Genomic DNA, 13,290 nt, shown 5'->3' with positions numbered 1-13,290 from the left:
AGGAAGCTCAAAATCTAATTTTGTGGGAAGCAAGTGAAAAAGATATTAGTTTCTGTGTTTTTGGCATCATTTAAAGGTTTTTCACATTCACATCACATTAAAATTCAGCACAATAAATTGACCAGCTTCTTTGGGAGGAAAATATTCCTCTTGAAGATTGTACACATTATATTTTAATGCAGAGACAACAACCATGAACAACATTACAATGCAGTATGTTAAACCGTCACACTTGACCAGGTTCACTCTGTGTTTCGCATGTGTGTGTTTTTGCGTGTGCGCTTGCACCCTCTGTGCATGCAACCAAGAGTGTGTCCTTATGTAGGGTCTCACCATCCATGTCCAGTCTCTGCATGATGATGGCCAGCTCCACTTCGCTGGGCATGTAACCCAGTGAGCGCATGGCCATGCCCAGCTCCTGTTTGGAGATGAAACCATTTCCATCACGATCCAAAACACGAAACGCCTCACGGATCTCTGCACAGCAAACACACAACATATCCCTGTACATTACTGACTGTCACTATAGTCTTTTTTTTTTTCTTTTCTTTCCCTAAGAGATGTAACACTCATGTTCAAAAGGCAACGTGAAACTTACACCGTTTAGAGAAACTCTATAGATAAAGAAAATTATGTGGATATTGTATTGGATCTATTTTTTTGTCATCAGTGATGAGGTGGAGGTTTCTGGTTAGTTGGGGACAAGGTTGGAAGGTGTTGTGTCAAGAGCTGCCACAATCATTAAATTTTAGTTGACAATTAATTGTTCAACAAATTAATCCCATTAACAATATAATTGTCTTTTTCTGTTGATTTATTCCACTATTATTGTCTAAGCCTAATTAGAGATTAATGATACACATAAACCTTATGAAGAGGAAGAGCCACTTATTGGCAGTGGTGTTTGTCTTTGCAACTAAATCCGTGATGATAATGTCAACAAGTGCTCATTGAAATGCGCTCTATGAATATTAAGAGTTGAGCGCCTCAAGATAAACAGTTGGTGGCACTAATTCTTCACTTGTTTGATTAAACCACAGGGGAAGAAGGGGGCGCAACGAGGTGACGTCATTAAAAGAGCATCAGTCAAACCTCAAAGGGTAGAAAACGACGTGGAACAAGTGATGGAAATATGAGATTTCTGTTGGTTTTATCCAGCTGATTTTACACAGATACAAATGATTATCTAAAATGACTGCAGTCAGGCAATTATGTAATAATTGTGACAGACCGAGTGGTGTCAGATGTTAAGTCTCTCCTTGTACATGTTTTAAAGGTTGTGGACTCACCACAGCCAATGAAAATGTCACTGTCTTTATTACCATATTTTGGTAATAAAATATTACCATATTATTACCTGAGACTTATTTGACTGAGTGACTTCTCTGTTCTTTACCATTTGTGTGTGTGTGTGTGTGTGTGTGTGTGTGTGTGTGTGTGTGTGTGTGTGTAGTTGAGGCGTGTCTTCCTACTTTTATATTTTCTGTATAACAATAATAATTCAGACTTTGCTTTGTTTATACATTTTGTGTCATTTTTTCCCCCAATTTGTTTCCTTGACATTTCTTGTGTTTGATCTCTGTTTCTTTGTGATGTCTGTTATCATTCCTTCGTCTATGCTGCTTGTTACACTCTAACGAGAATGAACAACAGCAAGGTTGGTTGTTTGTTCATGCACTTCATACACGAGGAATGGCTGCTGGCATCTTAAATCCTTTCAACATTGGTGTGCTTTCATGATTACATGACTACTCTCTAACCCTAAAGTGGTCACAATCAATATTTTTATATCAACAATTTATTGAGAGACCATTTCTATGTTAAAGGGGTACCTAAAAGTGTTGAACACAGAATTATCACTTGATTGTGCGGTTCCTCTCAGCTGTTCAGAGTTTGAGGTTTTTTTTTTCATTTTCCAGCCCACAACTTTACTGTTTGTGTTCAGTCTCATTGCCCTCAGCATTGTTTCGAGATGCAGCAGGCAGCTGTTTTCAGTGATAAAGCTCCAAAAAACACACTCTGCTCAGCACCAAACAGGAGACAGACAAATTAGGTACTAGGTGGTGCACATAGAGAAGCAGCACAGATTTTCCTTGGGAGTTAGTAGACACCAAAAACAAAAGTAAATGACAGTCAAGCGTCCTAAATTTCATTCAACCAAATGGTATTTGCTTAACTGAAACTAAACCATAAGAACCGCAGGTCAAAATCATATGACTCATTCATAATCACAACAATGTTGCCTTAACAACAGTGACATCGCATCTGTAAATAATTTATAGTTTCATTTGGAGGGTTGTCAGATTTAAAAAACAACATTTCTATTGTCTGCAGCCTCATAAAACGTAATCCAAAAATGTAATAGTGAGTCATCAGATGGTGTCAGTGAGACGGACTAATCCGTGAGAGACAGTGAATGATTAACAGATCTTAGCAGGTCTGTAGATGGTGCCGAGAGGTGCTTCCCTGGTGCTGATAACAGGCTTTCCCATTACGTGGAAGTGCCGCAGCCTTTCTCTCAGACAAATCAAGGTGAGGGTGATCGCTCACTCTCCCTCCTTTCCCCTCCCTCTTCCACTCCCTTTCCTTGTCTCTCTTACATCTTAACAGCACATTTTACAAACCCTGAGGGCCCTGTCCCAATCCCTCCACATTGCACAATCACCACCAGTGCTGCCAACAGCATTTCCGACTCTTTCCTCCCACATAAAAGGCTTCTTCTGACTTGAAGTTGTAAGTAAACACACACAGCTCATAAGGCATCTATCTGTGTGTGCAGTAGAATTACTCAAGCCTCTGAGGACTTTCTTACAAAATACCCTGGTCAATATCTGGCTAATTACCTGTCAATCAGTTGGCACTGTTTGGGAGGAAGTGGAAAGGGGGGTGGGGCGAGCTCTGATTTGGAGAGAGGTTGTCGAATTTATCGACTTGATGAAGACAGCAGAGAGAGGAAAGACTTTATCCAATATCTTTTCACAAATGAGCACTCCATTTTTTTTTTGTGGTTCGCTGCAGTTCAGGGTGTCATTTCAGTTGGCATTCGCCTTTTGTGCAAATCTTTACAGGAGAAACACAATCGAAACCCCAGTTTCCCCAGTACTAATCCTTTTCCTAACTTGAACAATGAATTTTACATGAAGTTCATTTCTCTGCGTCTCTGTCAGGCCGCGTGTCATTAATATTCTCGTACTGACATGCAGCTCTTTCCTTCCTCTGTGTATTAAGTTGGTCTCTGATCTGCCTCCTATGCCTGTCTTTTCTCTGTCAGTTGCGTGAGAGTTGTAGTTCAGTCACAGCTCCCCATCTAAGCATGTAAATATCCCCTCCTGGTGATAGACTCCAGCCCCACGCCACTGCCTCTTTTTCTCTCTCACTAAATAGAGTGAGACTGAAAGGCGGGGGATTGGGAATGCGGGAGACTGTATGGCCTCCCAAAACAAAGTGAGATGTATTTGTATGCAGCTCAACAGTGAAGACTACAATTTCAATAGGGTACAAATGAGCTGGTCCCTGATGTATTACTGTGCAATGCCTGTGTGTGTGTGTGTGTGTGTGTGTGTGTGTGTGTGTGTGTGTGTGTGTGTGTGTATAAGGAGCAGCCCTGCCCGAGCATGGCTGTGTCTTATGAAGTCAGCCCCCCCTAAGGACTGTACATGTTCTCACTGTGATTGATGAAATGCCTCAAAACTAGAGAAAAGGATAGAGGCGATCCAACACAGGGGTGATTAACTAGCCTTGTATCTGCGCAAACAGATGATCCTAGAAGAACCTTCGCATCTCTCTGAAGTGGGATTAAGAGTTTCAAATGCTGTCAGCAAACACCATGGATATTTTGTCCACATCAAACAGTCCCGTCGGCTGCACTGGTTCTGTGGCTAACGGGGCCCAGATAATGCCACATCATAATGTCTGGAGTCTAATAGTCCAAATTCAATTTATGTAAAAGCTCTACATGGGTCCAAGCTACCTTTACCTTCTCGCTGCCCTTGACAAGCAGACTAAAGATGATGAGATGTTTCAGGCCGTGTAGCAGCTCGGCTTTCAGAACAATAAAGCAACTGTTTTAGTGAACTGGTTTGAGTTGAGTTGTGCACAAGAGACTTTGGATTAAAAGATTTATACTACAAAGTACTTCATACCAACGCTCATTCGAGCAAGCTGCAATAGACCACATGTATAAACACAAACAAACAGCCTGAGCCAGAGACACACTCTCATGGCCTCAGTCCTCACTCTGTGACAGGATTAGTTGGAACTTTCCTACCGTAGCTACAGATGTCAGGAATACAGTGTATGCTCTTATTGTAGTGCCTTTGTTTTTGTATGGCTGGTCAATTAGGACATGTAAAGTTATATCGAAGGATAACATCACATCAGGAATCAAGTGGACTCATGTGCAGTGTGATTTAGGATCCCTCAGCATGCTGTCAATCACAAAAGCTCTTACTTAATGAAGAGCGAATTAATTGCATCTAAGTAAAACTCCTCTATGCCACTTTCAGCCAATTTAAAGCAAAACTGCACCTTCAAACTAGATGGTTTTTATTTTCTTAGCTGTGGCCAGTCATCAATTATGATGCATTTCTACACACCAAGGTAATTGATGCAATCTGGGAAAAGTGCTTTAAATAGCAAGAGAACACAGTCATACAGGCTGAAAACAAGGTGACAGTTTTGCCAAATTAGCAACCACTTTACTCTGAGGTAATGCATTATGCACAGGAAAACTGTGAGTGCACACAACTTCTGAAAGTACTGTATGTCAAAGTAGAATCAGGAAGTCTGTCTTCATACTGTTTATGACATATAAATATGACCGAGTTGCAGTTTTACTGTTCAACTTTGTTCCTATCAAATCTGACTAACCTGGGGATGTGTTCACAACCTGCCTGTGAGCCAATTGAAAGGGATCTGAGCACTTGTGCTTGTTGCCCCATTTGACCTATTTTTTTAGAGATTTTGCTGCATTCCTCTGCAACTCAGGATTTACTTTGTTATTTACAATATGATCTGGTCACAGCTACCAGAATGAAATGCAAATATGGTACACAACAAATAGCTTTACTTTAAATATTTTATTTTCCGAGAATCTATTTGCATCAATATAGAGTTTTGTGAGGACAAGTAACAATACATTTTCATGCAAGATGAATATGAATTAACTTGAAATAGGATACAAATTTGAATACATTGATGTCCTACAAATCAGGCCTGCTCTTCTATATTTCCTGTCAGACGCTGCTTTATTCCGAGTCCTTTGATTGATTTTATTTCCAAAGCAACATAATTGGAAACCAATACATCCCGTCAAGCTCTGACAAAGTGACTACATGGAGAAACTTTTCCTCGGGAGAATTGGAGAGCTGTAGCTGCATTGTTCCAGCAGTGAACCATTAATTGCTAGTACCTCACACTCTTTTGTGCATCCCCCACCACCCCCGACTCCACACTTCCCACCAGCTCCTCCCTCTCCCGCTCCCACTCCCGCTCCCTCTCCTTCAGCACACTCACCTCCCAGCTCCTCTGTGGAGATGCTGGTGAGCTGGAAGGATTCGTTGCCCTCCGTCAGGGAGCTGCTCAGGTAGTTGTCTGGATAGAGCAGGCCCGCCCGCACATGGTGGAATGGCATCTTCTCCCTGCAGAGCAAACACACACACACACACACACACACACACACACACACACACACACACACACACACACACACACACACACACACACACACACACACACACAGACAGAGGTTTATTTATATTGTGTGTGCTGTGTGTGTGTGTGTGTGTGTGTGCGTGTGTGAGAGACTGAGACAATCAGAGAGATGTGTGGCTCATATGTATTCAAACCCTGGCAACCCGCACGGTCATGAGCCCATTTTAGAAACGTAAGCTCCTGTGGAGGGAACATTGTTCCTTCCACACTGCTAATGTTCATTTCTGGGAGAAACCACTGTCTCTTCTTTTCAGAATCACAGAGACAAATTATGTAATCACATTATAATTCAATGGAGCCACAAAAAATATTCCACTATTATTGTTCTGATAAATACCATCAGAGTACAATCAGCATCTCAGTGATCATTCTCTCGCTGTCGTTCTCCTGCCTGGTTTTTGTTCAGTCTCCTGGGTCCACAGACGAGAAGCACAACACTCATGTCAAATAGGTCTATCGTTTCTTCTCCCCGACCCTGTCACATCCTCTGACTTCCTTTCCCTCCAGACAATTCCCACTGCCACCCAACGCCTCACCAAGAGACCTCAGGCCTTGACAAGGCATCAATCAGCTGTCATGTGATCAGAACAACCCTCTAGTCCCTGCTTTGATTTATGGGAGTTGTCCCTCTGAGGGCTTTGCTCGTGTAATATTTTGACACTTTGGCAATATGTTTCATGTAATATTCCTGTCAATAGTACACGCTGAACTTAGCTGAGGTGAGGGAGAGGAAGAAAGATAGGGAGAGAGGGTGGAAGAGATTGAGATCCCGAGAGTATTTGCGTGAGAGGGTCACAGCCAGACAGGAGAGGACAGGACAGGTGGGTCGGTTCGGGTCGGGCCAAGTTGGGTTGGGTCGGGTCGAGCCCTCTCCCTCCCATCCCATCCTTTGTGGATCATGGAATCAGAGCAGGGGGAGTTAAAGGACACAGAAAGTCTAAAGACTAAAGCAGTGTAAAAGGTTAGGAGCAGTGGGATTGTCTGCTCTGGTGACCTGTAGTGTGTGAAAATGGGTATGTGTGCACCAGACAAGAGATAGACAGAAACCAGCGTGTGAGCAGAAAGGTATTTATGCGCACATAGTTTGAGGAAATTTGTTCTTCAGTCCATCTGCTCCTGGGTCTACTCTTGTCCCACCTGCACATTAAAAGGTGCACTGGTCACCACGGCAACATGCACCTGTTCTGCAGACATGAGTGTCTGACAACAAGAAGCGCACGCGGACACACACACACACACACACACACACACACACACACACACACACACACACACCTCACTGTTGGATCATTTTCCAGTTACCATCTGTACTTATCTGCATGTTCTTATTCTGTATTCAATCAAATCTATCACTTCACCTCAAAGTGATACTCCACAACCTTTGAAAGAAGAAATACATTTTTGCACCAGAGTTTTGCTGTGACTTCTTCCGGTGTGCCAAGTTTAGGCCAAATGCTGCCTTGTAACAGATACTGGGTGAGTTTATGACTGTGCTGCGTTTACCATTTTTATTACTACACTAACACTGGCTGCTGTTTGAGAATTACAGTTGGCTTGTTTGAGATGAGTAGTGTTAAGTTACAACAAACTAGAACTACATGCAGTGTATGATCTTTATTCTGAGTGTATTCAGCCTCTGACTGATAAATGTCATTATTAACAACATTCAGTCTGTTAACAGCAAAAAAAAAAAAATCAGACAAATGCAATCTAAATCCTTCCAGCTCAACAAAAATGAAAAGTTTCTAAAGAACATCATATTGTTGAGTCAACATGTAATCTAATCAGCTGTTAGATCAGGTGATAGCCAGGTTTTTTTCCCATCATGCCGTGAGGCTGTGCAGTCAGTGGAGAGCAACTGCAGCACCTGGCTCCAAAAACTGGAACTGCCTTGATCTCGTGAGGTTATGTTGGCTATGTTAAATGATGTCAGAGTAAGTCGGGCTCCAAATCAGACAGATCATCTAATGGCCGTGCTTTGTGCATAAATCGCTGATCATCAAGTGCGCAGGCCTGGCTCATCTCAAAAGAGCCCAGTGTTTTGAAGTAAAAGAACAGTGTAGGATTTAGCGGTATCTTGTATTGAGGTTGCAGCCTGTAAGCACTTGATTACACCCTCCCCTCACAACAGTTCCCAGTAAAACAAGAGAGAAGGGCCCGGTCTACAACGTAGAGGCAGGTTGTGAAGCAAACGGTGAACTTAACTTAAAAGGGGTAGCTAAAATTACAAAGTTGCAAAGAAACCGAGTCGAAAAGCAAAATAAAACTACAGCTTTAGTACAGATCGACAAAAACAGAATCTGGCACACGACTGCACTAGTAGCAGACTGGGAGTAATTATACCGAGTGGGCAGACTGGCAGTGTGGCTGCAGGTGAGCAGATTGATGATCTGGGAACAGGTGATGCAGTTGTGGCAGATGGGAGTAAGAAAGAGAGGCAGGGCAGAAAGGGCCGGCGACAAGGAGAAGGAAAACTAGAGGTAAACGGAGTAAAAGAAAATTAGGTGAGCCAGTAGCCAACAAAGGTAGCGTTAAGACAAACTAAGACGACTCTTGGTGGGTATTATGGCTGCAAGTCTTAGATTGGAAATGCAACAAGTGTTAAGACTTGTTGCATTTCCGATCCATTGATCTGTCCAAAAGTAACTGGCCAATAGGGGCAAAGCACTGCAGTACCTGCCAACAAGAGATCTCCGTGTCAGAACTGAAAATGAAAGATGAAGCAGCAAAACAGGAACAAGTGAGTGTGGAAGAGATGTGCTGATTAATTCTTTTTTTTTTTAAACGGAGAATATCTTAATCAAATGCAGCACTCCTGGAATTTGTCTGACAGATCAGTCTTTGAGTTAATTATTTTGCTTTTCAATTTATTCATCACTGCTTGCTTCTTGGGAGATTTTGTTGAATTATCATGACACAAATGAAATCCCATTCATGCGAACAACTGATTGCAGCACTATGAATGCCCTCCAGTCTAAAAACGTGCGCCAGTATCCACATATTTGAACTTTATTTTAATTTTTGAACTCTCCACCCTCTACTCTGACAACTTTCCAAAGTGACTGTTCACAACAAGCGCTTCAGATTTGTGGTCCATTAGAAATCATGTGCACAACCAAACACTTAATATTGGTATACATGTACAGATCCCGCAAATATACGTTCATATTATCTAGTTATGGGTATGAATCATGCTTTAGTGATCGGTGGAGAATATATTTGGCGTATGGAAAAAAAATGACTTAAAAAATAATAATAAAAAAATATGAAGAGCAGTCAGTGTAATTTTTTGAAGATTTAATGACTGACTATTAGCTACAGCAGACTAAATTTCTTCAACTCCTTAAATTAAACATGATGCAGAATTATTTAATCAACAGACAAATTAATAAGACATATGATATGAAATTAATATGAGAATGTATTTCAACAGTCCATCTGCTCTCACAATTGTTCCCCTGACAGAAACACCCACTCACTCATGGCAGAAACCAGCAGACACGCGTACACAAAAATCAGCCACACGCTGACTCTGTCTCTTTTTTTCCTGTATCAAACCCTATTATCCTGCCATATATTTTTGGACTGTTTTTTGGGTTTTTTTTTTCTCTCTGCTCGTGAAATCACCGACTCTTGTCACAGAGATGGACATGAGAGCTGACAAGGACATGGCTTTAGCAGAAAACTTCCATCTGATAAGCTTCATTGCTTGTCTGAGAGCAGGAAGAGGAAGAAAGACGGACGGGCAGATCGACAGAAAAGTGTGTGGTGTTTGTAGGTGTGCGTGGGTGTGTGGGTGGGGTGGGTTAAAGGGGATGAAAGGAGCGAATGAAACAGGGCTGGCTGGCGGTGTTTGAAGTGTGGGGTCACCCGCACCCCAGGGAGCCCAGTTACAAGTCTGCAGCGTGGTGATCACAACGAATTTAAGCTCAGAGAAGAGAGGCTGAGATGAAGGGGAAGGAGCAACTGAGAGTGAGCCAGGAGCTCCGAACGGGGAGAAAGAGGAATCATGTTTTCTCCTCACCTTCATCACCTCGTCCCCACGGAGGGAAATGCATTAGCAGAATGGCAGGAAAGAGCTGAGGGGTGACAACGGTGTTTTTCCCAGCAGTATACATGCAGTCATCAAAATCAGGCCTTCTCTGTCAGATCAAGGGAAATTGGCTGTTATTTCTAAAGCAGCCACCAATTAACCACTGAAACATGCAAAACTATGCGATTCAGGTTCATTCAATGCCTCTCTGATGTCAGATCTGTTAGCGGGAGACTTGGATACCAGATAAATCAACACATTATTCTATTTTTACTTCAAGCCACTTAAACGTCAGTTAGCCCTTAATGTCTTCCCCTGCCACATGCCAAAAATAATGAGACCACAGATGATCAGTTGAAGCACCGGTGTTGAATAAAGGTAAACTGACAACTGTGATGTGTCATCTGTTATTATCACAAAGACAAACAAACTGAACAGGGGACACATTTGATAGATCAAAGAAGGACATGCGTTACATCAACAGGCAAGCAACAATGAAATCACTTCTTGTTAAATTCACAGATTTTAAACCAATAATAAAAAAAAGATTAATGGAGTTTAAATCATTTTCTTTTGCTTCCCTGCCCTTGGACAATGTCACCTTGTCAGTGTCCTGCTGAAGTCACCTTGGGCAACGATAGGCAGTCACCACACAGCTGTGATCTTGGATGTCTTTCTCTGAACCATCAAGGCTGCATCCTAAAACAATAGCCTTAACACAGGCGCTGGATGACCATCCTGTAGCCTCCAGCCGCTTCTCCCCGTGTTCAACTTGGGTCTCTCTCTCTCTGACCCTATCAAGCGCAGCACCAATTGAGCAGATCTGGTGCTCCTCCACCAGCCCAGGCAGAGGACACGTGGACGTGTGCACCCTTGATCTTCTGTCAGGTGGATTGAAAGACGCGCGATAGGTGTTAAAATTGTCCCACCCGACGAGGGAGGTGAAAACAACAACAACAAAAAAGTTGGACACCCATGATGGTCTGCTACGCTGTGCGCATCTGCAGCAGAGGGAGCGCAGCTGGACTCACACCGCCTGACGCTCCAAGATGCTGCTGCATGTCAGACTTACTGCACTGAAGATGGGGAGTCAGAATTTATTCGCCCCCCCCCTTCTCCCATTTAAAAAAAAAAAAAAAAAGCTTGCACCCACTCCATACCCACCATCCGTTGCCATCCACAGGCGGGTCCCCTACTGGGTATCAGATGATGAATGTGTGCAAGGCAGGTGACAGATTTGGCCATCATGCTTTATGACTGTGGAGTTTTAGAGCATCTGGCATTAAGAGTGAATACAGTTGGGCTTTAGACTGCGGCCAGTCCCCATTTATCAGAACCAAATGTGTGAGCTGCAGCCTGAGTGAACATGAGAACGGTTGATAAAGCCACAAAGCATGATGTATAGTGTGTGATGGAGTGCGTTACACCCCGCTGCGTGTCGACACAATTATACTGTAATTATACTTATAGCGCGCGTGTGTGATGGACCTATAATCACACCGATCAAACCCACGCAGCGCGCACTGACGCGCGCGACGCACACAAGCAGCGGGAGAGAGCTTTTCAGAAACTGTTGAAATAGTCGAACACCAAATGCAAAACAGACCCACACGATATCGATACGCTTGTCAGTTGGTCAGGCATTCAAATTGCACAGCTCACAGACCGACAACACGTACTGTGGTCTGTAGACACACGCGCACGCCCCGCGCATTTCCACAGATCACAACAGGTGCAGCTGCCTGCGCGGCTCTGCGGCCATCAGGGGGACCGACTCATGGGCGCGCGGTCACTGTAATCACCTTAATCACACCAACCCCACAGGTGACACACTAATTGACCGTCGGGGTAAAGCCTACCTGCCCGTGAAACGACTGGTCCTCCGGTGTGAGAGTCGCTCCGCCCGGTTAGAACACCGATGGCAGAGAGGCAGAGGGTGTTTTGATTTGCCAAGATGTGTTTAGTCTGTTTGCATCCGTCCTGTGCTCTTGAGGAGTCCGTCCGACAGCCAGAGATGGACTCATTCAGTCCCGAGTGTTGGACCTGCCTCGGGAATTTACCAGTGTCATGTGCTACACACTTTTTAGATAGTTATTTAAAAAAAAAAAAAAAAAAAAAAAAAAAAAAAAATCAACTGGTTAGATGACAAAGAGCAGGAGGACGATGATGCTGGTGGTGGTGGTGGTAAATATAGTCCGTTTTAGCTGAATCCCAGACCCACGTGAATGGCCTCCAATCCGTTTTCTACATCTCAGTTCTCATCGCCATATCTTGAGAATTTGGGGTGTTGTTGGGATGAAGCAGTTGGTAGGTAGAGTGTCAAATCTTCGTCCTATCAGCTCGCCCAGACGGACGCCACCCAGCCGCCCACGGGTCTGGGTCTAAGAACCGATGCTGCTGCTGCTGCTGCTGCTGCTGTTGCCAGTCGCCTCTTATAAAATAAGAAATAAAAAAAAAAAAAAATTAAAAAAACACGATTTAAATCTGTCGAGTCAACACGGCGGAGGAGAGAGGATGATGTCCAGAAAAAGCTTTGAGCGCAGATCGGTCAAGCAGCAGGGGGACAAGAAGGGATCTCCCGACGCTCCCGGTGCATTTATCTCGGCTACTCCCGGTGACAGACTTAACCCATTTATCAGTCCTGGCCGGGGAAGGGAGGGGCCACGGCAACAAAACTGTGTATAGGTGAGCGGGAAAATATGCGACGCCGTGGCACTCAATGGGAGCTCCTCTCAGGTGTGTGTGTGTGTGTGTGTGTGTGTGTGTGTGTGTGTGAGAGAGAGAGAGAGAGAGCGAGCGAGGGGGGGAGTCAGAGAGGCTCTGAGGTCCGAGCAATTAAGGTTTCAATGGATCAGTGAGGCTGCAACATCTCCCCTGGGGAAGTGTGTGTGTGTGTGTGTGCGTGTGTGTGTGTGTGCGTGCGTGTGTGTGTGTGTGTGTTTTCATTTAGCCATCCTTCACCGCTATAAGAGTCATTGATGACCAATTATGGTGCTTAGGAAATGACATCAGCCGCAGTCCTTAAATGATGCAGTGTGTATACCCCCCTCCCCCCCATCTTTCCTCCCACCACTCATCCTAAACCTTCATCTTTCTCTTCATCTTCTTCATGGGCGTCAAGATTCAAGCCACCTTCCTCCAACCAAACTTCCTTTAGCCTATTGCCACTGTCATCCCACGTCCTCTCCCCTCCTGATCAAGCTCCTTCGCCTCTGATTAGAATACCCCACCACTTTCCCCGTTTACACCCCCTATACTAATTGGGCTATAATAGTCTATGTGAAGCCTCTACTTTTCACCACCAGTGGGACCGCAGCAGCTCAATTGCAGTCTTAGCCTTAAGGTTGGAAACTGTGTCTCCCGCGCTGCTGCGCCAGTGTAATTAAAAGTGGTTACAGCACCGCATTTAACCACCCAATCTACTTTCCACGCGCTGATTGCAAAGAGTTAATTTATTAATGTGTGCTCCTCGGGGGTAAAACACTGTTGATGGGCCACCGTAGACTGCTGTTTCTCACTGGGAGTAGAGGTATCAGTGAAAAGTA

The 13,290-nt window shown here is 43.9% G+C and overlaps 1 protein-coding gene across 2 annotated transcripts in view; it reads right to left on the bottom strand.

The window, feature by feature from the left end:
• The window catches only part of caln2 (calneuron 2), a 28,626-nt gene extending 16,136 nt beyond the window's left edge, over positions 1–12,490 (bottom strand). Inside the window, exons 1-3 of one of the 2 annotated variants that reach the window (XM_069146196.1) lie at positions 11,605–12,490; positions 5,515–5,639; positions 334–477 (exon numbers count right to left, since the gene is read on the bottom strand). In XM_069146196.1, the coding sequence (XP_069002297.1) occupies positions 334–477; positions 5,515–5,632 (262 nt within the window). In that variant the 5' untranslated portion in view covers positions 5,633–5,639; positions 11,605–12,490. Of the gene's footprint in view, positions 1–333; positions 478–5,514; positions 5,640–10,346; positions 10,700–11,604 lie in introns of those variants that run through there. The other variant, XM_069146198.1, reaches the window with a different exon arrangement.
• Between the last annotated feature and the right edge of the window lie 800 nt (positions 12,491–13,290).

Source organism: Embiotoca jacksoni, unplaced genomic scaffold (assembly GCF_022577435.1).
Source record: "Embiotoca jacksoni isolate LCO1_2020_lvr unplaced genomic scaffold, fEmbJac1.0.p SCAF_13, whole genome shotgun sequence".
Classification (NCBI taxonomy): Eukaryota; Metazoa; Chordata; class Actinopteri; family Embiotocidae; genus Embiotoca; species Embiotoca jacksoni.
This window is presented reverse-complemented; position numbering and strand designations above follow the sequence as displayed.